At 54.5% G+C, this 27,941-nt stretch overlaps 1 protein-coding gene and 1 long non-coding RNA gene across 2 annotated transcripts; one reads left to right on the forward strand and one right to left on the reverse strand.

Annotated features, from left to right (window-relative positions):
* Window positions 1-5,606: 5,606 nt before the first annotated feature.
* LOC136471064 (uncharacterized) lies at window positions 5,607-27,655 on the reverse strand. The gene is made up of 5 exons (XR_010761913.1): window positions 26,844-27,655; window positions 26,651-26,742; window positions 26,459-26,553; window positions 6,320-6,435; window positions 5,607-5,754 (listed from the first exon to the last, which is right to left on the reverse strand). It is a non-coding gene; the product is annotated as an uncharacterized lncRNA (long non-coding RNA).
* Window positions 23,139-26,188, forward strand: LOC136475368 (uncharacterized). The gene is made up of 3 exons (XM_066472887.1): window positions 23,139-23,496; window positions 23,674-24,252; window positions 24,286-26,188. The coding sequence occupies exons 2-3, from the start codon at window positions 23,681-23,683 to the stop codon at window positions 26,186-26,188; spliced, it is 2,475 nt and encodes an 824-aa protein (XP_066328984.1). The 5' UTR covers window positions 23,139-23,496; window positions 23,674-23,680.
* Window positions 27,656-27,941: the final 286 nt, after the last annotated feature.

The raw sequence follows: 27,941 nt of genomic DNA on the forward strand, positions 1-27,941 counted from the left end.
GCCTCTCGGCCAGCGCGGCCAGGAGGCCAGGTTTGGTCATTTGGGTGGATGGGGAACTTGGCTGGGGATTCGCGCTGTCACCATCATCTCTCGTCGGGACGGGGAGTCACATGGATGGGATCCGAGCCGTGCATGCATGCATGGCGCAGTACAGTGGGCAGGTGACGGTGCGCGACGGCACGCGGCAGGTGGCAGCAGCCAGCAAGCAGCACGGTGGTCGGTGGCCGGTGGGTGAACAGCACCGATGCGGGGGTGGTCACTGGGGTCGGGTCGCTTGCTCCTGCACAAGCACGACCGATTCACACATTCACCCACCGTTAACCACTTGGGGGAGGGGGTGAGATCCGCAATTATGAATTATTTAGCAATTTTCTCTTTATGTATTTAATTATCTGGTTTACTTATTTATTTGACCGTATCCGACAACTGAACCGGTTCGTACGTACATGAGGGAAGAAATCTGCTGCTAGGCCGTGCCATTTTTTGTTTAATCGTCCAACTCGACCGACAGTACCTGCGACTCGTGGTTAGATTCAGAACTAGTACGGTTGTAGTGCTACCTATACTACTAGCTAGGCTTGGTCTGTCTACTCCGTGTTGATTGTCTACGGTAGGAGACGAGTATTGCAATTGCAAAGCCAAACACAACTTGCATCGGCACGCAGGACCTGCTTGCTAGTCGGTCATAGTCAATGCCCGACGATCTCACGCAGTAGCCGTTACAATACAACCATGCATGCGCAATAAATTATTATTACTGCTGCTGCTCTCACTGTGTTTCTGGATTAGCCGTTGCATTAAAGCATCTAGTCTGGCCGCATAATTTCCGTTTCGGCCAGGAGTGAAACGGTGTGTGCCGTGTTCGTGGGAACATCGTTGCGGTGGCGCAGACACGCTTTGCTGCCACCGTGGCCCGTGGGGAGCAGACCGCTGCTCTGTTCGCGTCGCATGCAGGGTGCGGGTCAGCCATGAATGCAGAGCGAGTGACCGTCGTCGTCGTGCAGGTGCGTGACGCTGACGGCTCCGTGACGACGACCACCAAGGGCCTGTACGGGATGCGCGGCCCACTCGCCAGAGGCCTAGCGCTGAGCTGCTTGTCCGGGAGCTATAGGATAATGAATGGAAATGGATGGTGTCGGCGCCGGCGTGCCGAGACACTCATCAGTAGTCTCGATCATCAGATCATGTAATGTAGGAGTGCCACTGTACTAGCTAGTTCGTTCATGCGCTTCGTGTTCAGGTTTAGTACACGGTCGATGCAAATCTCTGGAGCTAGCTGTACACTGGGAAGGTAGTGCATTACTTTAGCAGACTAGCAGCAGCCAGCAGGACGGCTGTGTCCGGTGACAGGCCCACCGGCTGGCCCCAGCTCACGCCCGTTGGGCTCGCAACGTCTACCGGGCTTGGCCCAACTCAACGCCGGGAGCCTCTTGGTCCAACAAACCGACTACTGAGAATGCTTCCTTGGACTTGGAGCGACCGCGGGCGAGGACGCCGTGGACGGCAGCAGAAGAAGAATTAGGGTACTTGGCTCCCGCCTCCTGCTATGGATGCAAGCGGGCCTGCCTGCGGGCGCCCACCACGCCGCCGCATCAACTATACTGCGTGGAAATCGACTATCCTGCAGGAGCCCGCTGCGTTTAGGTGGTGTTTAAACACAGAGTAAAGTTTAGGGACGTCAAGGTGTTATATGGGAGTGTTTGATAGTAATAATAAAATAAATTATACAAGTTTTTAATAATCCACGGGACGAATTTATTAAGCCTAACTAATCTATCATTAACACATATTTACTGTTGCAACACATTGTTAAATCATGAGCTAATTAGACTAAAAAATTCATCTCATAAATTAGTCGTAATCTATACAGTTAGCTATTTTTTTCTACATTTAATATTCTATACATGTGTCAAACATAAAACATAGGGAGAGTAACTAAACAATACGGAAGAGAAGAGACATATCGTTCCCGTGCAGATGCGAGTTGCTAATTGATTAATTAACAAGTCCCGCGCAACAGCCGTAGGGGACACGAGGTCCTAGACGATGTTCCGCCGACCTCTGTAGAAGATGGTGGCCGGCGTCCGGGACGTCGCGACCGGAGAAGACGAGGTCCTGCACCCACAGACCACGACAGGCGCGTACAAGTGCAGCTACGGTCGAGAGATGGCATGTCCGGACAGCGCGGACCGTGTGGCAAGCCACCGTTCCCGCGGCTGCGGCGGACGGCGACGACGGGGAGCTACGGAGTTCCAGGCAGGCCTGTTCACTGGTTGATTTCTGGATTAATTTGAGCTGGCTGGTGCTGGTTTATTGTGAGAGAAAAATATTGTTGGCTGACTGGTTTGGGCTGGCTAAAATCAAGAAGCGAACAGGCATTGCAGGCTTGGCCGTCGATTGCAGAACTTGCAGGTTCTCGTGTTTAAACCCAATAGGCTTTGCAGGTTACGCCACTTGAGCTGGCATGAGGCATGCAGGTGTCCGCAGGAGCCTGCTATTTTGGCAGGTAGGCCTAGCAGTCGGCCCGCGCCCACTTGCATCCCTGCATCAATGACGGAGAGGAAGTGAGAGCTCTGTATATTGCGGGCTCGTTTAGATCGGCGAAATTTAGGAATTTGGCTAATGTAGTATTTTCATTTTTATTTGATAATTAGTGTTTAATTATGGACTAATTAGACTTAAAACGTTTGTATAGTGATTTCTAATCAAACTGTGTAATTAGTTTTTTTTCGTTTACATTTAATGCTCCATGTACGTATCGTAAGATTCGATGTGATAGCTACTGTAACACTTTTTGGGAAAAGTTTTTTAAACTAAACATCGCCTGCATTGTTTCTTTCTGTTACTACATTTGATGAGAGTGATCCTCTATTCATAGAAAGGGAGGCTGAGATAAATCCAAGCTACAGTGTGTGAACGCTTTGACTTCTCTTCACTCTCTTGATTGATTTGGCCACCATTTTTTACTTTGATTTACAACTGTCGTAGCATTTGTAACAATAGTAGTTCTAGCTGCAACTGCTTCTGCTGCTCGTGCAACTGCTTCTGCTGCTGCTGCTGCTGCACTGTAGTTGCAGCTGAAACTGCATTGGTAGATGAGGAGGAATTGAGACCGGTGGTAATACCACAATGTCCTGGGGGAGAAAAGGGCAAACTCCTGTAAATGCAGATGATTCTGTTGATCTATGGTCAGGAATCCAAATGTCTATTTATTCGGCGTGTTCGCTGGTTGGTTTCTGGGCTTGTTTGGGTTGACTGGTGCTAGTTTGTTGTGAGAGGAAAACACTATTGGCTGGTTGAATAAGCCTGGCTGAAACCAACAAACGAACAGGGTGATTAGCTGCAATCAAAGATTTACCACAGCTACAGCCGGAGGTTGAAGACGCTCATATTTGGCATCTTTCATCCAGTGGTTAGCATTCGGAAGTCAGCATATGAGGGTTTTTTCATATGATCCACTCTTTTTGGCCTATATAAGAGAATCTGGAAATCTTGGGCTCCACCCAAGTGTCGTTTCTTCATGTGGCTGGTTACACATGACAGGTGTTGGACGGCTGATCGGCTTGCAAGGCGGGGACTGCCACATCCGACATAGTGCCCCCTCTGTGATCAAGAGGAGGAAACCGTTAACCATCTGTTGGTTTCTTGTGTCTTTGCTCGACAATTTTGGTACTATTCGCTCCAGCACTTTGGGATCCAACAATTCTGTTTGCCTTCAGATTTTGTCTTTTGATGTGTGGTGGAAAAATTCAAGCAATGCTACTGTTGGGTTAACAAGAAGGGGTTCAACTCTCTTGTGATCTTAGGAGCCTGGGCCTTATGGAACCACCGAAATAGGTGTGTTTTTAATGGAGCTACTCCGGTGGTGTTTTAGGTTTTGCTCTAGAAGAGAGTCTGCTTTGGGCTATGGCGGGGGCTATCTTTCTTGGCTTCCTAGGCTCCCCCTCCCCCTGTAGCCCTGTAGTCTGGAGGATGTCTAGTCTTGGTCGTCTCTTTGTTTCCACATGCGCGTTTATACTTTTGTTTTGAAGTGGCATGGTGTGTGTTGTAACTGGGATCTCTCCCCTTCTTAATATAATGAAGCACAGTTCTCCTACGTTTTACGAGAGAAAAAAAAAGCATGCCAATTACGCGACCCACTTTTTCAGACCCTGACAACAGAAGAGTTTGTGAAGGCAATCGTATCACAGCACACTAAAACAGACACATTAAGCATTACAACTATACAAAATGGCTGGGGGGAAATAACTAGCCTCCTGTTCATTTGGCTTATAAGTCATACTTTTTCAGCCAACAAACAGTATTTTTCTCTCATAACAAATCAGCCAATAGCACTTTCATCCATGGCTTATCAGCCAAACAAATAGGACATAGGTGTACGGAATGACCGAGGTGAACCACAGCTGAGTCTGAATAACACAGGTGCTATTGCTTTTTAGCGAAGTGGCCTTTCTTTTAGGGCATGTACAACGCGTGACTGTCAACTTGTCGAGTGTGAACTGCATTATATATTAACTAGATAAATGTTCATGCGTTGCAATGGGAAAATAATAAGACAATGGCACTTTAAGTTTACATGTGTGCTGTATCATTACAAACATTTACAGCATGTTCGCTTGTTGGTTTCAACCAGGGCTTATCAGCCAGCCAACAGTATTTTTCTCTCACAACAAACCAGCATCAACCGGACTTATCAGCCCAGAAACCAACCAGCAAACAGGCTTAGTTTGTAGCCAAACATCTTTTACACGAGTGTCAATGAAACACCAGAAAATTGACACTGGAAACACATAATTCAAATTTATCTTTAAAACACAACTCTCTATTTCAAAATATTATGTCTGTCTATAAATCGCCAGGAGTTCCCATCATCATACATTAATAGTTCAATCATGAAAAACCACGAGGTGTCTAAATTGTTATTGGTCAAGAAGTTCAATAGGCTGATGATAAAAAAATGATCATTTGCTACGACATTCATATTATAATAATCCAATATTCAGCACGCCAGGCATCTGACACCGGCAATCCCACAACCGTTTCTCATCCCAAAACTGTGTCTTGTTTTCAGTCATCTAACACCAATCCCACAACCGTAAGTGCCATGTTTCACCCCTCCTGAAACCATAATAAAACATGATCGCCCCTGTTATCCGAGACCGCACCTCACCTCATCCCAACCATCTCACTTACCTGTGTCACTGCCATGGACACACTTGTTAAAGATTCCCAATCTTACTGCATGTAGTAATCAAATCAATAAGTTATTAGGCATCCTTCAGATTTAGTGCACAATCTCATTAGCAGAAAAATTCAGTAATGTAAGCACAATCTCATTAACAGCTTAGAGCTATGATAACTCAATCAAATAGACGTTTAACTATTGCCAGACCTGAAAAGTGGCTGGAAACACTGGAGAACCCATGATAATCATGCATTATTATCGGAATAAACTGCTCTTGTAGAAAAGATTTAACATTTTAAAGAACTGATGTGAGGTTAGCTGGGCTGTCATCGTTTGATTTTTTTTGCGCTAACCATTTACAAGACCAGACAATAACCAATGACAAGCCACTGACTGTAGTTTTACGCTTGACGAAGGCGAATCTGTCAATGGTGGCGCTAGTCCTCGAGCACCTTGTAGGCACATCCGCACAACAGATACCACTGCAGGAGAATGATCTGCTATGTCGATGATGGTTGAGGGATCCATCGGACGAAATCATATGCAGTGGAGCAATGAGAACATGGAACCTAGCAATAAACATACAAACCAATAAATATTATCAGGCCATAAATCTATTAGTGGTCTAATCATGGTATGATGCATGGTCCAAATTCACATCAAAGTTCTAAGATGCATTACTCTTCACTGAAATCATGAAAAGATTTAAGTTTGCTTTCCAAACAATGCAAATCATGGTATGATGCATGGTCAAAATTCACAAAGTTCTAAGATGCTTTACTCTTCATTGAAATCATGAAAAGATTTAAGTATGCTTTCCAAACAATGTAAACCATCATGTCTCTCTGCAACATAGCACGTAAGCACAATTGAAATTGACACTGCTCAACAGTTGCACATAACCATGTGTGGCGAACAGATGCAACTAACTGTATCCTATGGCAACCATGCTAGGCGTCAGCGGCTAGTGGTTCACACCAAGGCCCATGAAGGTGGTCTTGGCCAAACCTATAGGCGAAAGTTCATGACGCATGGTGGCATGCACACTCCCAAACAACATTAGCACACCACACGTGCTGATCTTTAAAAAAATAGCACTATGCATCACTAAAATAATTAGTACTCAGTACTCACAAACAAGCTGCCAGTACAAGATAGCAACCACGGCAGTCCACCTCTGGAAACGATGTTGTCTTGCATACTGAAGCAACATATTTCTTCATGAAAATTTCGTTGAACTTGTGGCCGCCCTGCACTCCAAATTTCCTTCCATCAGAACATCTTAGCAATCATATTAAGGAAGTGTTTGGATCCAGCTACTAAAATTTAGGAGGTATGTCGGGAGGATGTTGCATGGGGTGTTCGGATACTAATAAAAAAATAAATTACATAATCCGTCAGTACTCCACGAGACGAATTTTTTAAGCCTAATTAATCCGTCATTAGCACATGTTTACTGTAGCAAACTGTCGGATACCGTGAGAAGGGGTACCCTAAGCAAGAACCAAAAAACGACTGCTTAGACTTCGTAAAAGTCGAAACCAACTAAACACCGCTGGCCTCGGCCGATTCTCCGACTCGCCCGAGGCCCCCTCACCGCTGACCTCGGGCGATCCCCCACCAAAGGCCTCGGCCGACCCCCTCTCGTCGCAGGCCTCGGCCGGGCCGCCGACCCTCCGTCTCGTGCGAGGCAGGCTCGGCAGCACTCCGCCGCCTCTTCCTTCACCCGTCCCTCTGACAAAACGTCGTGTCGCATTAACTCAGCCAACTGCTGCCCCTGATATCGGCCGCATGCTCGGCACAGTACAGCGGAATGGCCGACGGGACAGGAGGCAGGACTGGGCAGGGGTTACCCGCCACTGTGCTAACCACTATGCACATGGTTGACGCCCATGCCTCACTGTGCTGCCAACTCCTGCTCCGAGAACAACGCAGCGTGGGGAGCCACGTCTGGGATACTGTGGCCTCGGAATCAGTACCCAGGACCAATAATTCCCTCCAAGGCCTCGGCAGTTTGCTTCAGGGGCTCGGCAGCCTGAGGATCCATGTCCGCCGAGCCCCCCGCGATGGCTCGGCCTCGGCATCTGCAGAGCCACAGCTCCCTACGACGTCATCGCACGATGACCAGCACGTCGCCCGGACTGGGCAGGGGTTACCCGCCACTGTGCTAACCACTATGCACATGGTTGACGCCCATGCCTCACTGTGCTGCCAACTCCTGCTCCGAGAACAACGCAGCGTGGGGAGCCACGTCTGGGATACTGTGGCCTCGGAATCAGTACCCAGGACCAATAATTCCCTCCAAGGCCTCGGCAGTTTGCTTCAGGGGCTCGGCAGCCTGAGGATCCATGTCCGCCGAGCCCCCCACGATGGCTCGGCCTCGGCATCTGCAGAGCCACAGCTCCCTACGACGTCATCGCACGATGACCAGCACGTCGCCCGCCATGTCCTGCATCAAGCTGTACTGGAGCCCCACGACGCACAAGATCAAGTATGACCGGCGCGTCACTTCTGCACGACAAGGACGGGGCCACTCCATCGACCATACCACAACAGTGGCCGGCTACAGGGCTCGGACACGCCACCCCCATTTATAGAGCGCTATGTATGGACGTCCCTGGTTCTCCCTTAGAGTATAAAAGGGAGGGACCGGGGCCATTTCTAGGGGAGGAGGAGAAAGACGAACACACCGATAGAACTACACACTTCTACGCTGCTTGAGAACAACGCCTCAAGCAGCCCGCACCACCCTCGCCGAGACCTGGGGCTAGCTCCCTCTCTCACCTAGCTTGTAACCCCCTACTACGAGCACTCCGGTGCAAGGAACAGAAGATCGATCTCTCAGACTGGACGTAGGGCCTCGATTGCCTGAACCAGTATAAACCTTGTGTCTCTTTGCATCACCATCCGGGATTAGGGGCACGCAGCACAAATTCACTCGTTGGTTGAGGGACCCCCGGTTCCAAAACACCGACAGTTGGCGCGCCAGGTAGGGGACGCTGCGTGTTAGCTTCATCGTCCCAGCAGGACCCGGATGGCAGACCCCATACGACCATTGCGTCTCGGCACCGTAGTTTGGTTCGGGAGCCTAGAGTTCATGTCTCTAGGGCATGAGTACGACATGGTGCTCCTCACCCCTCGAGCCCCACCGTCCGACGATGAAGTCACGCCCCGGCAGCCCAGGCGCAGGCGGCGCCCGGGCGGCCGCTCTCGCCGCGCTCGCCAGGCACGACGCGAGGAAGGCCACCCCGACGCTACGCGAACCCGGGGCGGCACGCCACTCCCCGCCGATATCCTACGACCAGCTGTTGGTACGGGGTCCCTGGCTGGGGACCTGTCTGGCCTGAGCATGGACAAAGGAAAATCGCCGGTGGCTCGCGGCGATGCCCAGTCGTCTAGCTCCACTCCACCACTCCCTGAAGAGTCGACCCCGGCGGGGCAGAATATGGAGACGGCACCGTCCCCATACCCCTTTGGGTTGAGGAATGCCGCCGCCTCTTATGCCTACGCCTACACTGCCGCTCACGAGCACCCCTCGGAACGCCGCCAGCGCTTCGCTCTCGACCTGAGCACCCACTCCGACTCCTCGGACGAGGACGAGGCATGGCCCGGGGTGGATTTCTCCGAACTCCACAACCCTGGGGCTTTGCGCCAATTCTTGGCCGCAAGCGACTACTGCCTCGGCTATTCCGACTCCGACGACGAAGGGACTTACGATCCATCTCGTGAGTGCTTCCACGTCGGGCTCGGGATGCCAAGGGCGGGCGAAGAAGACGAGAGGACAGGCAACCATTCCCCGCCCCAGGCAAGGGCGGGCGATGCCACACCTCCGCGTCTCGTAGCCCCGGCGGCACGAAACGAGAATCCCGTCCGCGGGGGGCATCGACGCCCAGACCTGGAGCAGCTCCGCGAGCTTCAAGCCAAGGTCGAACAAGACCGACTCCTTCTGCAACAGCTTCGGGACACTCTCGAGCAGGAGCAGCAAGGGCGCGGTGAGGGCGGAGGAGCCCGAGGGAGGGCCCGCGACGTCCATCACCGCATCAACGACAACGAGGGGGGAGAGCCACCCCCAATCTTTAATCGCGCTAGCCAGAATGTCGCAGCGGCTGCGATGCTGGTCCGAGCAATGCCCGAGCCCTCCACCACCGAGGGGCGACGGGTCCGCGAAGAGCTCCGCGACCTCCTCGAGACCGCTGCGGTACAGCAGGCCGAAAGTTCCGCCTCCCGCCGGCGCGGAGGCACTTCGGAGCAACCCACGGCGCGACCTCGCCGGGGCCAGGATGCCTCGGTCCGTCCCGAGCCCGCTCGCGCGCCGACGGCCAACGGGGCCCCCTCGGTGCGCGATCGACCTGGAGACCAGCACGAGGCACAAGGCGACCACGAAGTAGTTGGCAGGCGACGGCGCCGCGGCGACGGAGCCGCCCGGGGCTACCACCCACACCGAGGCGGTCGCTACGACAGTGAAGAGGACCGCAGTCCTTCTCCCGAGCCACCTGGCCCTCGGGTCTTTAGTAGAGCCATTCGCAACGCTCACTTCCCAGCCCGGTTCCGGCAACCTGCCAACCTCACAAAGTATAGCGGCGAGACGAACCCCGAGCTATGGCTAGCCGATTATCGCCTGGCTTGTCAGCTAGGCGGTGCGGAAGATGACCTGCTCATCATCCGCAACCTCCCTTTGTTCTTGTCAGACTCAGCGCGAGCCTGGCTCGAACACCTTCCTCCCGCACAGATCCACGACTGGCGCGACTTGGTGAGGGTCTTCGTCGGGAATTTCCAGGGCACCTATGTGCGCCCCGGGAACTCCTGGGACCTCAAAGGTTGCCGCCAGAAGCCGGACGAATCTCTTCGAGATTTCATCCGGCGCTTCTCCAAGAAATGCACCGAGTTGCCCCGCGTCGGTGACTCGGAAATCGTCCAAGCATTCCTCTCTGGCACCTCCTGCCGAGACCTGGTCCGAGAATTGGGCCGGAACGTACCAACCACAGCGGCCGCACTCCTCGACATCGCCACCAACTTCGCCTCGGGCGAAGAGGCGGTTGGGGCCATCTTCCCCAACAACGACGCCAAGGGGAAGCAGAAGGACGAGGCCCCCGAGGCCTCGCCCACCCGCGTCCCCAAGAGAAAGAAGAAGGGTCGCCCAGGGAAGCAGGAGGTCCTCGAGGCCGTCCATGTCGCCACAGCAGATCGCAGGAATCCCCGAGGCCCCCGGGGCCCCGGGCTATTTGACGACATGCTGAAGAAGCCCTGTCCTTACCATCAAGGTCCGGTGAAGCATGCCCTCGAGGAGTGCACCATGCTCCGGCGTTACTACGCCAGGCTTGGGCTCCCCGACGACGATGAGGCCAGGAAAAGGGGCGCCGGCGAAAGGGACGGCGATAAAGATGATGGGTTCCCCGAGGTACGCAACGCCTTCATGATCTTTGGCGGACCCTCGGCATGCCTCACGGCGCGCCAGCGAAAGAGGGAACGCCGGGAGGTCTTCTCGGTCAAGGTGGCCACCCCCCGGTACCTCGATTGGTCTCGGGAGGCAATCACCTTTGATCGGGATGACCACCCCGATTATGTTCCAAACCCCGGGCAGTACCCGCTTGTCGTCGACCCGATCGTCGGCAACACCCGGCTCACCAAAGTGCTCATGGACGGAGGCAGCGGCCTCAACATCCTCTACGTCAACACTCTGGAGCTCCTGGAGCTCGACCAGTCACGGCTCCGAGGCGGTTCCGCACCCTTCCACGGCGTCGTGCCAGGAAAGCGCACACGACCCCTCGGGCGCATCGACTTACCCGTCTGCTTTGGCACTCCCTCCAACTACCGCAAGGAGGTCCTCACCTTCGAGGTGGTTGGATTCAAGGGGGCTTACCACGCCATCTTGGGGCGCCCGTGCTACGCCAAGTTCATGGCGGTCCCCAACTACACCTACCTCAAGCTCAAGATGCCAGGCCCCAACGGCATCATCACCGTCGAGTCCACGTACGAACATGCATACGACTGCGACGTCGAGTGCATCGAGTACGCCGAGGCCATCGTGGAGGCCGAGACCCTCATCGCCGATCTCGACCAGCTTGGTAGCGAGGTTCCCGACGCCAAGCGGCGCGCCGGGACCTTCGAGCCCGCGGAGGCCGTCAAGCTCGTCCCCGTCGATCCCGCCGTCCCCGACGGCCGAGGACTGAAGATCAGCGCCACCCTCGACAGCAAATAGGAGGCCGTGCTCGTCGACTTTCTCCGTGCGAACGTCGATATGTTCGCGTGGAGTCCCTCGGACATGCCGGGCATACCAAGGGAGGTCGCCGAGCACGCCTTAGATATCCGGGCAGGCTCCAGGCCGGCAAAGCAGCGCCTGCGCCGATTTGACGAGGAGAAGCGCAGGGCCATCGGCGAAGAAGTGCAGAATCTCATGGCAGCCGGGTTCATCAAGGAAGTATTCCATCCAGAGTGGTTGGCTAACCCTGTATTAGTCAGGAAGAAAAGTGGCAAGTGGAGGATGTGCGTGGACTACACTGGTCTAAATAAAGCGTGCCCGAAAGTCCCATTCCCACTACCACGAATTGACCAAATCGTCGACTCCACTGCAGGATGCGAAACCCTCTCCTTCCTTGATGCATATTCCGGTTACCACCAAATCAAGATGAAAGAGTCCGACCAGCTCGCGACTTCTTTCATCACTCCATTCGGCATGTACTGCTACATAACCATGCCGTTCGGCCTCAGAAACGCAGGGGCTACTTACCAACGGTGCATGATCCAAGTCTTTGGCGAACACATCGGGCGAACCAGTCGAGGCCTACGTGGATGACATTGTAGTCAAGTCCAGGAAGGCCGGTGATCTCGTCGGCGACTTGGAGGTTGCCTTCACATGTCTCAGAGAGAAGGGCATCAAGCTCAACCCCGAGAAGTGTGTCTTCGGGGTTCCCCGAGGCATGCTCTTGGGATTCATAGTCTCGGAACGTGGAATCGAGGCCAACCCGGAGAAGGTCTCGGCCGTGACCAACATGGGCCCGATCCGAGACCTCAAAGGGGTGCAGAGGGTCATGGGATGCCTTGCGGCCCTAAGCCGCTTCATCTCGCGCCTCGGCGAAAAAGGCCTGCCCCTGTACCGCCTCTTGAGAAAGTCCGAGCGCTTTTCTTGGACCACCGAGGCCGAGGAAGCCCTCGCCAGGCTCAAAGCACTGCTCACCAACCCCCCCGTCCTGGTTCCGCCCACCGAGGGCGAGCACCTCTTACTCTACGTCACCGCGACGACCCAAGTGGTCAGCGCGGCCGTAGTAGTCGAGAGGCAGGAGAAGGGACATGCTCTACCCGTCCAACGACCTGTTTACTTCATCAGCGAAGTGCTCTCCGAGACTAAGACGCGTTACCCCCACATCCAGAAGCTGGTTTACACCGTAGTCTTGGCTCGACGCAAGCTGCGTCACTACTTCGAGTCCCACCCGGTGACTGTGGTGTCGTCTTTTCCTCTGGGAGAGATAATCCAAAACCGGGAGGCCTCGGGTAGAATAGCCAAGTGGGCTGTCGAACTCATGGGGGAAACCTTGTCTTTCGCGCCTCGGAAAGCGATCAAATCACAGGTCCTGTCCGACTTTGTAGCCGAATGGACCGACACACAGCTGCCACCCGTTCAGATCCAATCAGAATGCTGGACCATGTACTTCGACGGGTCTCTGATGAAGACTGGGGCTGGCGCGGGCCTGCTCCTGGTCTCGCCCCTCGGAGTACACATGCGCTACATGATCCGGCTTCACTTCGCCGCCTCCAACAATGTCGCCGAATACGAGGCCCTCGTCAACGGCCTGCAAATCGCCATCGAACTTGGAGTACGACGTCTCGACGTACGGGGTGATTCCCAGCTCGTCGTCGATCAGGTGATGAAAGAGTCAAGCTGCCATGACCCCAAAATGAAGGCGTACTGCGCGATAGTACGTCGCCTGGAGAACAAGTTCGACGGTCTCGAACTCAACCACGTTGCGCGAAAGTTCAACGAGGCCGCGGACGAACTGGCAAAGATGGCGTCGGCACGGGCCCCGGTCCCCCCGAACGTCTTCGCCAGAGACCTCCACAAGCCATCCGTCGACTACGCCTCGGCGACGGAAGAGGGCATATCGGCCGAGCCCAACGCAGGGCCCGAGGCCCCCTCTGCCACCGAGACCCCGCCAGCCGAGCCCGAGGCCATGGCGATTGACGCAGAGCCTCCCAAGGCCGACCAAGGAACGGACTGGCGAGTCCCTTTCCTTGATCGCCTCGTTCGAGGAGAGCTTCCTGCGGACAGAACCGAGGCCCGGCGGCTTGCGCGACGAGCCAAGACTTACGTCCTCTGCAACGGCGAGTTGTATAGGCGTAGCCCATCGGGTATTCTCCAACGATGCATCACCACCGAGGCTGGCCACTCCCTACTTTGGGACTTGCACGCGGGAGTCTGCGGGCACCACGCGGCGCCTCGGGCGCTCGTGGGTAACGCCTTCCGCCAAGGTTTCTATTGGCCAACGGCGGTGGCCGACGCCACGAAGCTAGTACGCTCCTGCGAGGGATGCCAGTACTACGCTCGACAGACGCACCTCCCGGCCCAAGCCCTCCAAACCATCCCCATCACATGGCCATTCGCTGTGTGGGGGCTGGACATGGTTGGGCCTCTGCAGAAGGCACCCGGGGGCTATACCCATCTGCTGGTAGCCATCGACAAATTCTCCAAATGGATCGAGGCTCGTCCGATCACTCAGATCAAATCCGAGCAAGCGGTGCTGTTCTTTACGGACATCATCCACAGGTTCGGGGTTCCTAACACCATCATCACTGACAATGGGACACAATTCACCGGTCGCAAGTTCCTAACGTTCTGCGACGACCACCACATCCGGGTGGCCTGGTCGGCCGTAGGACACCCAAGGACGAACGGCCAAGTAGAGCGTGCCAACGGCATGATCCTACAAGGCCTTAAGCCAAGAATATTCAACCGGTTGAAGAAGTTTGGCAAGAAATGGCTTGACGAACTCCCGTCAGTCATCTGGAGCCTACGAAACACCCCGAGCCGAGCCACGGGATTCACACCGTTCTTCCTGGTCTATGGAGCCGAGGCCATCCTCCCCACTGACTTAGAATACGGTTCCCCGAGGCTACAGGCGTACAACGAGCAAAGCAACCGCACCGCCCGCGAAGACGCCCTCGACCAACTGGAGGAAGCCCGAGACGTCGCGCTGCTACACTCAGCCAGGTACCAGCAAGCCCTACGACGCTACCAAGCCCGGCGCGTCCAAAGCCGAGACCTGAAGGTGGGCGACCTGGTGCTGAGACTGAGGCAGAGCAACAAGGGCCGCCACAAGCTGACCCCACCCTGGGAAGGGCCGTACATCGTCGCTCAAGTGCTGAAGCCCGGGACCTACAAGTTAGCCAACGAGAAGGGCGAAATCTTCACCAACGCTTGGAACATAGAACAGCTACGTCGTTTCTACCCTTAAATTTCCAAACGTCGTTTACATTGTTTCTCGAAATACAATAAAGAAGCGTTCTTAGTTGTTATAATCTTTCGAGGAACCCCCTTATAGACAAGTCGATTGTATAGAACCTAAGGACAGTACGATCGTCTCAAAGGCGAAAAGGCCGGCCGAGCCGTGAGAACGGCCTACGCCTCCGGGCTACGGCAGCTCCCTCACCACCTTTTCACCCAAAGGACAACGTAGGCTCCGAGGAAGTTCTGTACAGAGAGCTTGTCTATCAATAGGGGCTCGACGTCACAATAGCGCTATAAGGGAGACTCGGCTCTGCCTCTGCAAAGCCGAGCCTCCCTCGGGGGCTAAAAAGGGGGAACCCCCTAAGTCCCGAACACCGTTTGTTAATGGTCTTTCAAAAAATTTCTACGCCAAACTCTCTCGCGCTCCGACGGGACCTACACAAGAAACCCAAAGACCAAAAGCTTGTCTCGAGGCCAAAGGGCCGGTCGAGTCGTGAGAACGGCCTACGCCTCTGGGCTACGGCAGCTCCCTCACCACCCTTCGCCGAAGGACGGCTTAGGTTCCGAGGGATTTCTTTGCGGGTTCCCAAGATCGAGACAGAGGGCACAGGCTCGGAAGTAGAACAGAAAACGGTTAAAAGACCCACGTACGCAAATACTTTAAAGGCCTCGACGGCCACAAAAACGTCACGATACGGCAACTAACTCAATCCGGTTACATGGCCCCTTTTGGCCCAGGTCAAAGCTCAAGGATCGGCGGCCGGCGCGGGAGGGACCACCTCTTCTTCAAATAGACCAGCCAGCGCTGTGCCAGGTGCCTCGGCCGCCTCCAACAGCTTCACGACCTCTGCATCAGCTTCCTCGTCATCTTCTGGCAACACGTAGCCGTCGCTGACAGCCTCGAGGTTGATAGCGTAGTGCGAGGAGACGACGGCCAGGGCGCGCTTGACGCCCGTGTGCAACGCCCCCCGGAGCCTCTCGTGGACGCGGCCGCTCAACGCAATCAGGCGGCTCCCAAGGGAGCTGGCCGATTGGACTCCCTCGACGTCCAGGGCCTCGCAGGCGGTACGGACTGCGCTGCGCAGCGCCTCGTGCTCCCGGACCTCAACATCCAGCGCCGCTTGCGCTGCGACGGAGGCCTCAGCCGCCTGGGAGGCCTCTTTCTCCAGATCTACGTCGCAACGAGGGGTCAGGAGTCAAACGCGAACCAGAACAAAAAGAACAAGGAGCACGGTTCGGCGGAACTTACCCTCGGCCTTGCTCTTCCAGTCTAAGGCCTCGACCCGAGAGGCCTCGGCCGCCTTGGTAGCCTCGGCCAAGGCGACTTTCGTCAGCTGATGCTCGCTCTGCTCCGCACCCAGCTGCCCGGCTATGGCCTTGGCAGAGGCCGTCGCTTCTTGGGCCCGAGACCTGGAGGCGTCTCGCTCCTCCTCCAGTTCCTTGATCTTCGCTACCAGAGGGGCAGACTGCTCTTTAGCCGTGGCCAACTCGGCCTGAATGTCAGCACAACGAAGGCGGAGGTCCTCCACTTCCGCACTCCGCGCCGACAAAAGCCCCTGAGCATCGGCGAGCAGGCCCTTCTGCCGCCGGAGCTGGTCCCAGATATCCCTCTCCCTTCGTAGGAATACCGATTTCCCAAGGGATCGGGTCTCGAGCTCCTAAAGAGGCAAAACAAAAAACGCACGTCAAACATTGCGAGGGGGCTCGGAGAGAAAACAACGCGGCACGGAGAGAGGAAAGTACTTACCTGGGTGACACCGGGCAAGTCCCCTCCCATAATAGTCATCGCTGTCTGCAGCGACCGCACTGCCAGTTGGCGGTACTGCTCGAGGGTATCCCACCGCCCCCCCTCTGCGATATCTTCAAGGGCGAACACAGGCTCCCCCTCGGGATCAGCCCGGTTCCGCCAGAAAACACGCGGGAAGTTCCACCCACGGGGCTCGGGCCGTAGCCGGGCAAGGGCCGAACTCCCCTCGGCGGGATCTGGGACTGGCTGCTCCGCGGTACTGGCCGCCTCGACGTCCGCCGCCTCCTTCCCTTGGGAGGAATCATCAGACGAGATTGTCTGAACCAGGGGCGGCGCCAAAACTTGCTCCGTCTCCACCTCCATCGCCTCGGCCTCGACGGATCCAGGGGCTCTGGCCTCCGCCATCTCTACCTCGGTGGCCCCGGCGTCCACCGCCCTGACTTCGGAGGTCTTGGGGGCTCCGGCCTCACCCTCAATGGCCTCGGCAATGGTGGACGCCCCAGCCTCCTTCGCCCCAAGACTCACGACATCGCGAGGCGTGGGCTCCTCCTCCTCCACTCGCTCCGCGGCCGCCTCGGCACCCTTTTCCTGGGCAGCCGCCTCCTCCGAAACGGCCCCGCCCGACGCCGCGCCACGCTGCACGCCAGCCTGCGCCTCCGCTGCCTGATGGGCGGAGGAGCTAACGTTCACCTTGAGCGCCTTACGGGGCGCCAAGGCAGGATCTTCCACCAGATGCTTCTGGCTGGAAGCAAAGACACTCCCAAGGTCAGCATGCGACCAAGGGGCAAACAAGAAGTACTACGGACTCCACCAGAAAAGACGCTTACCGCGAACGGGGATGCAGCCGCTTCGACACCGCCAGCCTCCTCTGCAACGGCGGCGGTGGTGGCAGCAGCGCGGCCTCGGTGTCCACCGGTGCCAGCTGGCCTCCGCCGGACCCCGGCACCTCCTCGACCCTTCGCGGAGACAATGGGGTCGCCCCCACCGTCGCTCGCTCCACCTCCACCGTCGAACCCATCGGGCTGACGGCACGCTCCTCCGACACCCGCGCCTCGGGCGTGTCGGCCTCGGCCCCTGGGACGGGCCGCCACCGGCCCCGGGACACCTCCTCCTCCTAGGAGCGTCAGGCTCCTTGCCGGCGCCCCGGGCACCATCTCCCTAATGTCGGGGAGGTGTTCCAGGCAGGCCGTCCCCACCTCGCGCCCGCCGCCGTCGCCCGAAGAATCCGACACCGACGACGAGGGAGACGGCTCCAACGGGAGACCGTCGAGCTTCTGACGCCGGCGACGGGCGTCCAGCTTTTCGCGCGCGAGGAGCTTCTTCGTGCGCTTCGCCTCCTTGGCATCTTTCTTCTTCTTCTCCTCCTCGGCGCGCGCCCTGTTCACGGCTCGCCAGCCGGGCGTCCTCGGGAACGGGCGGCGGGGAGTCTCGCACGTCTCTTATCCCCTGCGGGAACGACGAAGTAAGACAACAGACAAAAAAGGCGGAAAACAAGAAGGCCGCGAAAGCGTCGGCAACATCCAACTCACCAGTGAAATGTGCCCCCGCGACGGGCGCATCGGGAACGGCATCAAATCGTCGATCTTCGGCTTCCCGTCTACCGCCTCTCTCACCCGACGCAGGGTCTCGTCGTCGGTAAGGGCGAAGGCGGACATCTTGATACCGGCAATCGGGTCGCTCGGGGTCATCTCGAACAGCCGCCGCCGCCGGGCCATCAGCGGCAACACCCTCCGGTGGTGAAAGGCCGCCACGACCACGGCCGCCGAAAGGCCGCGGTCACGCAGCTTCCCCAAGGCCCGCAAGAGCGGCTCCAGCCTAGGCTGATCAACCTTGATAACGCCGTATCCCCATTTCTCTGGTTGACTCTCTACAACCCGCCCGGTATAAGGAGGAAGTTCTCCGTCGTCATTGCGGAGGTAGAACCAGCCGTCGTACCAACGACGGTTGGACGATGACAGCTGGGCCGGGATGTAGAGGGACTGCCGGTCTTGGCGCACGTGAAGGGTGCAGCCGCCGGCCCTCTGCACCTTCCGAGCCCCCCTCGTTCCCCCCGGCTTGGTGGTGAACGTCGCTCGGAACAAGTGGAGCCACAACTCCCAGTGGGGAGCGATCCCCAAGTACCCCTCACAGACGGCGACGAAGATGGCCGCCTGCGCGATGGAGTTGGGGCTGAAATTGTGAAGCTCCACGCCATAGTAGTGCGGGAGCGCCCGCATGAACTTATCCACCGGCGACCCGAAGGCCTCGCTCGTGGAAGACGACGAAGCTCACCACGTAGCCGTCGCGCGGCCTCGGCTCCGACTCGTTCCCCGGAGCAATCCACTCCGGCTCGTCAGGGTCGGTGATCGGGCGAAGAAGACCGGCCTCCACGAGCGACTGCAGCTTCTCCTCGGTGACGTCAGACCGCTCCCAGGGATCCGCCGGGAGGATGACGGGACCACCAGCCATTGCGCGGTGGAGGTCGCTGCTACGGCGGTAATCTCTCTCTCTCTTTCTTTCAGTCTCTCGCTCTCGCCCTTCTCCTCCCCGGCGCTCTATGCTCTCAGCAACGGCACAGAGGCAGCGAAAGCGAATGCGGAAAAGGTAAGAAGGGGGAGGGCGAGGCTCTTTGCGTATTTATGCAGGGACGAGACGAAACCACCGGGCGACGAAATCGGGGAAGTTTCCCCCAAAAAATCCGGCGCGGTTATCCAGATCCGGTCTTACCGCCCACGCGCCCACTCCCTCCTCATTAATCGCGCGTGCAGATACGTCCCGTCGGCTGACGCCACGTCGCGTCCAACCACAGCAGCAGCAGGCGCCGTTTCGCCTCCCCGAAAAAGCCGCCTCAAAAGACGCGCCTGCCGTTATTAGCCGTAGGGAGAGAAATAACCCCCCCCCCCGATTCCTTTCAGGCAAAGGAACTGGGCACCGAGCCCGCTACGGTCCAGGGGTTCGAAGGCTGGGCCCTTAGGGGTTTCGACAGCCGCCCCAGGGCAACAGAGTCAGGGGCGACTACGGGCGAGCCTATACGAGGCCGAGGCCCAAGCAAGCGAAACGCTTGGGACGCCCTGTGTCGTGTCCGAGACCGGTAGGGAGGTCTCCGAATGGGATCCCACCGTAGGGAGGCACCGAGCCACCGAGGCCCAGCGAACGGCCTCGGCACCCACTAGAGAAACCCTCCGGTACTCTTGGAGCGCGTCTCCGGACCGCTAGCCGACCCCCAGCGAACGGGGTACGGGCCTCCACTCGGACTTACCCGATAACAGCTCACCGGAAATGCCATCGCTCGCGCCCACCGAGGGTAGCGCGGCACATTCCACCCCTCCTTCCGAGCGAAAAGGAAGCGCGAGGGTCGAATAAAAAGTCAGGAGAATCCCCGACGGCCCTCTTGCTCCACGCAGAGGCTAAGGGACTCTTCCTGCAAACCATTGCCGAGGCCCTAGCGACTTGGGCTCGCACACGAGGGGGCTCAGCAAAACAAACCCTCCTTCCGAGCGAAAAGGAAGCGCGAGGGTCGTTCAAAAAGCCAGAAGATCTCCTGACGGCCCTCTTGCTCCGTGCAGAGGCTAGGGAGCTCCTTCTGCAAAAGACGCCGAGACCCCCGCGACCTAGGCTCGCACCCGAGGGGGGCTCGGCAGACAGACCCTCACGCGCGAGGGGCGAACCAAAAGCCAGGGGGACCTCTGACCGCTCTCTCGCTCCGTGCGAGAGACTCGGGGGCTCCTCCTGCAACTTTGCCGAGACCCAGCGGCTCAGGCTCGCACACGAGTGGGCTCGGCAAACAGCCCCCCGTCCGAGCGAAAAGGACGTGCGGGGGACGGACAAAAAAGTCGGGAGGACCCCTGACCGCCCTCTCGCTCCGTGCGGAGGCTCGGGGGCTCTTCCTGCACCCAAGATAAAGACAAGCGACCCGAGCCCGTTACGGTCCAGGGGTTCGAAGGCTGGGCCCCCAGGGGTTTCGACAGCTGCCCCAGGGCAAAAGAGTCAGGGACGACTACGGGCGAGCCTGTACGAGCGTGCCCTGTGTCGTGTCCGAGACCGGCAGGGAGGTCTCCGAATGGGATCCCACCGTAGGGAGGCACCGAGCCACCGAGGCCCAGCGAACGGCCTCGGCACCCACTAGAGAAACCCGCCGGTACTCTTGGAGCGCAGTCTCCGGACCGCTAGCCGACCCCCAGCGAACGGGGTACGGGCCTCCACTCGGACTTACCCGATAACAGCTCACCGGAAATGCCGTCGCTCGCGCCCACCGAGGGTAGCATGGCATCTTCCACCCCTCCTTCCGAGCGAAAAGGAAGCACGAGGGTCGTACAAAAAGCCGGGGGAACCCCTGACGGCCCTCTCGCTCTAGGCGGAGGCTAAGGGGCTCTTTCCGCAGCATCATCGAGGCCCTGCGATCCGAACTCGCACCCACGGGCCCGGCAAACACAATGAAAACCCCTCACTCGAGAGAGAAAAAAGCCCCTGAAGAAGTGAAATCACTCCTCCAGGGCCTCGGGGGCTACACCCGGCGGGTGCGCTCGCGCGCACCCACCGAAACCTCGAGTACAAAACACCATCCCAACAGGAACTATCAAGAGCCAATTCTCGTCAGAACCTCAGGGGGAGTGCCTCCACTCCCCCCAAGGCTCGGGGGCTACTGTCGGATACCGTGAGAAGGGGTACCCTAAGCAAGAACCAAAAAACGACTGCTTAGACTTCGTAAAAGTCGAAACCAGCTAAACACCGCTGGCCTCGGCCGATTCTCCGACTCGCCCGAGGCCCCCTCACCGCTGACCTCGGGCGATCCCCCACCAAAGGCCTCGGCCGACCCCCTCTCATCACAGGCCTCGGCCAGGCCGCCGACCCTCCGTCTCGCGCGAGGCAGGCTCGGTAGCACTCCGCTGCCTCTTCCTTCACCCGTCCCTCTAACAAAATGTCATGTCGTATTAACTCAGCCAACTGCTGCCCCTGACATCAGCCGCATGCTTGGCACAGTACAGCGGAATGGTCGACGGGACAGGAGGCAGGACTGGGCAGGGGTTACCCGCCACTGTGCTAACCACTATGCACATGGTTGACGCCCATGCCTCACTGTGCTGCCAACTCCTGCTCCGAGAACAACGCAGCATGGGGAGCCACGTCTGGGATACTGTGGCCTCGGAATTAGTACCCAGGACCAATAATTCCCTCCAAGGCCTCGGCAGTTTGCTTCAGGGGCTCGGCAGCCTGAGGATCCATGTCCGCCGAGCCCCCCGCAATGGCTCGGCATCGGCATCTGCAGAGCCACAGCTCCCTACGACGTCATCGCACGATGACCAGCACGTCGCCCGGACTGGGCAGGGGTTACCCGCCACTGTGCTAACCACTATGCACATGGTTGACGCCCATGCCTCACTGTGCTGCCAACTCCTGCTCCTGAGAACAACGCAGCGTGGGGAGCCACGTCTGGGATACTGTGGCCTCGGAATCAGTACCCAGGACCAATAATTCCCTCCAAGGCCTCGGCAGTTTGCTTCAGGGGCTCGGCAGCCTGAGGATCCATGTCCGCCGAGCCCCCCACGATGGCTCGGCCTCGGCATCTGCAGAGCCACAGCTCCCTACGACGTCATCGCACGATGACCAGCACGTCGCCCGCCATGTCCTGCATCAAGCTGTACTGGAGCCCCACGACGCACAAGATCAAGTATGACCGGCGCGTCACTTCTGCACGACAAGGACGGGGCCACTCCATCGACCATACCACAACAGTGGCCGGCTACAGGGCTTCGGACACGCCACCCCCATTTATAGAGCGCTATGTATGGACGTCCCTGGTTCTCCCTTAGAGTATAAAAGGGAGGGACCGGGGCCATTTCTAGGGGGAGAGGAGGAAAGACGAACACACCGATAGAACTACACACTTCTACGCTGCTTGAGAACAACGTCCTCAAGCAGCCCGCACCACCCTCGCCGAGACCTGGGGCTAGCTCCCTCTCTCACCTAGCCTTGTAACCCCCTACTACGAGCACTTCGGTGCAAGGAACAGAAGATCGATCTCTCAGACTGGACGTAGGGCCTCGATTGCCTGAACCAGTATAAACCTTGTGTCTCTTTGCATCACCATCCGGGATTAGGGGCACGCAGCACAAATTCACTCGTTGGTTGAGGGACCCCCGGTTCCAAAACACCGACACAAACATTGTCAAATCATGGACTAATTAGGCTCAAAAGATTCGTCTCGCAAATTAGTCGCAAACTATGTAATTAGTCTATATTTAATACTCCATGCATATGTCCAAACATCCGATGGGACAGCGACTAAAATTTAGGAGGGGCAACCAAACACCCCCTAAGTTCTATAATGAATGTTACCTGTTGGACTGCTAACAGGAATCCTAACAATCGTATAAATTGAATGCTCTGTAGCCGGGTGACCTCACTAACTTGAATCACTGATAACCTCTCCAAGGTCACCCAACATTTAGAGCCACAGTTGATCAAGGCCACATTTTTTCACTTTTGTCAGGCATATCCATCAATTTTAGTGGCGAATGAAGCTCATCTACACTCATTTTCAGCAGAACTCTAAACATAAGTGTTCTAGTTGTAATTGGTATAAACAATCAAACCTGAGCATATAGCCCTGCTGCAAAATATTTTTCTCTCACAACAAAACAGCTTCAGCCGACTTATCAGCCGGCTTTAATACCAGCCGAACAGGCCCTATATATCTTATTTCTTCCAAACTGAACTTAAGTACACTTGTCTAGTACTGGGCAGGCCCGGCCCTGGGGGGTTCGAGCTGGGCTGCCGCACTGGGCCCTCAAGGCCAGGGGGCCCAACCCCAAATAGGTAAGTAGTAGTAGTATTTGGCCCATAGGAACAGCCGGCGAACAGGAGAACCAGGGGTACGATACTACGATTGCCTATTTGCCTTCCGTGTCTGCGACTCGTACTCCCGTCCCGTGCCCTTCCACCGCACAGCCGCCGGCTGCTACTCTGTTGATCTGTTCCTGCGCCGCGCGAGTGCCGAGTGAGCGACTTCCGTGCGACTGTGCGAGGCTGAGCAGCGAGTGATCCCGTGCGCGGTGCGTCTTGGCGATCTTCGCGAATCGCGACTCCGGGCGAGTGCGAGCGGCCGGCGGCACTCTGTTCCTGTCCTGCTGGTTTTCGTATACGGAGGTAAGAAACTAGCCCTTGCCTTGAGCGGCCAAGCCCCCTTAATCAGTTAATCACCCCAATCTTTATTCTTTATACTTCTTTAGATTTCGGGTTTAGAAATCCCATATGGTGTAGCAATCATGTTGAATTTAGCATGGCATATTTTTTTAATTACTTACTACTTGTCTGAATATACAGTGAAGTCATGTTGCCCAAAAAACATTCATCTGGAAGTGAGAAAAGAAAAAAGAAGAGAAGGATAGAGGCCTTGAAAGAATCACAAAAGGGATCTATTCATAAATTTTTTAAGAGCAATACAAGCGCTACAAGAAATTCAAATGAATGGGCAATAGTTGCTGTGGAGGATCAAACTACGCAACAAGAAGATCAAAGCCGTATAGAAGATAATGTTGGCATCGACACGGATGATAATAATGTGAGTGACCATGAGCCCATATTTAATTCTCCAACGACGGAATCTACTCGTGTTGATGAAGAACCAGTTTTTACAATTGATATGTATGATCCAGTAAATTGGGACAATCTTGATAACAAAGCAAGGGACATATTAGTCGAGAAGGGGCCTATTAGAGAAGAAAATATTGTGTTTCCAATGGATGCCAGATCAAGACGTTTTGCATACACTCATTATTCTAGAAAAATGAGCAATGGCGAGGTACGTGATAGGAAATGGTTGGTCTATTCAAAAAGTGTTGACAAAGTGTTTTGCTTTTATTGTAAGTTGTTTGGTTCTAGTAACCGCAAGAGTTCATTGAGGCATGATGGCTTTAGAGATTGGAGCCATGTTAGTGAAAGACTAAAAGAGCATGAAGTTAGCGTGGATCATATGACCAACATGAACTCTTGGAATGAATTGAGAGTTAGATTAAGCAAACATGAAACAATTGACAAGGAGTTGCAACATCAAATCACAAAGGAGAAAGAACGCATAAGGCTAGTTCTACTAAGAATTATTGCCATTGTAAAGTTTCTTGGTAAACGCAATTTAGCTTTTAGAGGATCTAGTGAGCAACTTTACAATGATGTGAATGGTAATTTCTTAGCTTGTTGTGAGATGGTTGCTGAATTTGACTTGGTAATGCAAGACCACCTTAGACGCATTCAAAACAAAGAGCTACAATATCATTATCTTAGTCATAAAATTCAGAATGAGATGATTTCACTTATGTCTTCTAAAATTACAAGCTCCATCATAAAGATTGTTAAAGAGGCCAAATATTTCTCAGTTATTCTTGATTGTACCCCAGATGTGAGTCACCAAGAACAAATGAGCTTGTTGGTTCGATGTGTTGATATGTCTGATGAGAAAATAAAAATTGGGGAGTACTTTCTTGGTTTCTTGAAGGTGGATGACACATCTGGTGAGGGGCTTTTCAATGTATTAGTTGACTCCATCAAATCATTTGGCCTTAATGTTGATGATATTAGAGGTCAAGGTTATGACAATGGCTCTAATATGAAAGGAAAACATAAGGGGGTACAAAGTCGTTTGCGTGAAATAAATCGAAGGGCTTTGTATATGCCATGTGCATGCCACAGTCTTAATCTCACTCTTTGTGATATGGCTAAATCATGCAGTAAAGCTATTTCATTCTTTGGAATTGTGCAGAGGATATATGTATTATTTTCAGGTTCTACCAAAAGATGGAATGTTTTGCTTGAACATGTTCCAGATTTGACCGTGAAATCATTAAGCAATACTCGTTGGGAGAGTCGCATCAAAAGTGTCCGAGCAATTAGATATCAAGCTCCTCAACTAAGGTCAGCTTTGTTGTGGCTAAGTGAGGATGGAGATACTGAACCAAAGGATAGAAGTGATGCAAAAAATTTATATGACGTGCTTGGCAGCTTTGAGTTCATACTTGGTATGGTTATTTGGCATAACATTTTATACTCTGTAAATATTGTCAGTAAGAAGTTGCAATCACCATCCATGTGCGTTGATTCTACCCTGCAGCATATAGAAGGTATGATGAATTACTTTCAGAACTACAGAAATACTGGGTTTGCTGATAGTGTGGTTGCTGCCATAGAAATAGCACTTGAAATGGGAGTAGAGGCATCATTTTTAGTAAAGCGTCGTTCTGTTAGGAAGAAACAATTTGATGAAACTGAATGCAATGAAGCTATCTTGCAAGCTGAGAAGGATTTTGAAACTTTTTATTTTTTGGTTATGGTTGATATGGCAATGAGTTCATTGAAAAGCAGATTTAAAGAACTACAGTCATTCAATGAAAAATTCGGATTTCTAATGAATTCAACATCCTTGAAGGCGATGGATGGTGCTGATCTAAAAGACCATTGCATTAAATTTGCAAAAACTTTCTCTTCAGATGGTTCATCTGATGTTGATGTAAATGACATGATTTCTGAGTTAGCTGTTATGCAGTCTACTCTGCCAGATAAGCCAATGTCTGCTATGGAGATTTTTGAGTTTGTCAGAGAAGCGGATTGTTATCCTAATATTTCTATTGCTTATCGGATCCTATTCACTATGCCTGTGACTGTGGCCTCAGCTGAAAGAACATTTTCAAAGCTGAAATTATTGAAGAATTATTTGAGGTCTGTAATGTCCCAAGAAAGATTAAATGGTTTGGCAACTTTATGCATTGAGAAGAAATTATTAGATGAAATTGATATTGAGGCCATCATCAATGACTTCGCAGCAGCAAATGTTAGAAGAAATTTTTAAGGTAATATAAGATGTATAACTTTTTGTTGTTTCATAAGAATTTTTTTATACATTACACTTATTAAAATTATCATTATATTATTAGACTTATATTAAGGGGCCCATCGCCTGTGACTTCGCTCCAGGTCTATAATTTGACAGGGCCGGGGCTGGTACTGGGACATAATACAAATTGTGAACTATGGTACACCAGTTTAATATCATGATATCCGCAATGGCATGGACAAAAAAAAAAGAGAAACTGGAGACCAAAAATTCCTGCTGGTGTACCTTGGCATATAAAAGTTCATGCACGATTGCAATGTATTAGGCATTTCATCAAGTTCCTTCTATGCACAAAAGTGCTAATGGCCGAACATCTCAATCTACACCAATAATGGGTAGTTAGGGATAGAAGGAACATTATTGCAAGCATGGGGCACCACAAAAGCACTGCAAATAGGATTAATACTCAATACTCACTGGCTGAAGAGATTTGGATCATCGACTGTGTACTTGGATGTGGTCAGTCAAGATGGCGGTGCATGCACAACAACATGTGGCCGACCTGCAAGCTGACAGAATAGCAGGTCGTCATTTGTACAATTGCTAAATTCATCCTCCATATGTCTCATGAGATGAGAATCAGCTAATACAAGAAATTAAGCAAGCTGACCTGACCACTTCTCAGGAGAGACCAGAGACCTCGATCGGCTCGATCTAGGTGCGGCATTTGCATGAGTAGCTTTCAGGAGGGAGGGAGGCCAGGCCGGTTCAGCAATCAGCAAGGGGACAGTGTCGCGCAGGGGCGGGGACAGTGTCGGGGGAGAGACGTGACGCGAGGGGAGGAAGAGGAAAAAGGCAGGGCAAAATTTGACAGAGGTCCTCAGCAACAAACCACTCAAAAAAACTGTATTGGCCAAAAGATATCCTAAAAATTGTACAACCACGCGAAATGACGAATGTGCACTTGGGAAGTGCCCTTGGGAAGGACAGATGCTCCCCAGTTCGTTCGCTCCGTCTCGCACAGAAAAATACCGCGAGCAGGCGGCGACGCAGCGCACCCTCTGCGGAGTCCGCTTTGGGCGCCGCTGCTGCTACTCCGCTCGCTGGGGAGCACTCGGCGGCGATTGGGCGCCGCTGCTGCTCCGCTCGTTTCAAGGATCGAGTGGATCGAGTGGCACGCGACCCCGCTGCTTCGCGCGCCGCCGCAAGGAAGCAGGCACCGCTGCCGTCTCGGAGCCGCCGCCAGGGCCGCAGAAGGACGCTGCTGCCGACAACTGCGGTCGCAGCCGGCGGTGGAGAGGGTGCGCCGCGCCGCCGAGGCCTCTCGTCCTTTTTTTCGTGCGAGCGAACGTACGGAAAGAGAAAGGTTAAGGCAAAGGGGCGAAGGGCATATTCGTCGTTTCGGTGTCTGTCTATTAAATCAGATAAAATAATGAGTTAAGTGTCTTGTAGCATGTTAGCAAGGGTTTATGATATCTTTTGGCAAAGACAAAAAAAATGTGGTTTATGGCAAAAGCCACATTTTAACGATGTCTTCTTACAAATTTTACCAAAATGCAGAGATAGCCAGCACACAGGGAAAGGAAAATAAAAATGAATACACGAGCACTATACGGCCGCCGCCGCACGCTGCACACACAGATGGGACAGACCTCCCCGAGCTCTACCGGATTCAGTGAGTCTGGGACGGAGCGAGCCGCATATCGCCGCGATGACGTCGCGCCCAATGAACCATATGCGGGGCCGAGCAGAACGAACACAGAGCATA

This window comes from Miscanthus floridulus, chromosome 8 (genome assembly GCF_019320115.1).
Source record: "Miscanthus floridulus cultivar M001 chromosome 8, ASM1932011v1, whole genome shotgun sequence".
Lineage (NCBI taxonomy): Eukaryota > Viridiplantae > Streptophyta > Magnoliopsida > Poales > Poaceae > Miscanthus > Miscanthus floridulus.

Coding starts and splice junctions, on each gene's coding strand:
- LOC136475368 (XM_066472887.1), top strand. CDS start 23,681: ATGTTGCCCAAAAAACATTCATCTGGAAGTGAGAAAAGAAAAAAGAAG. Junction 24,253..24,285: donor AACCGCAAGAGTTCATTGAG/GCATGATGGCTT, acceptor GAGCCATGTTAG/TGAAAGACTAAAAGAGCATG.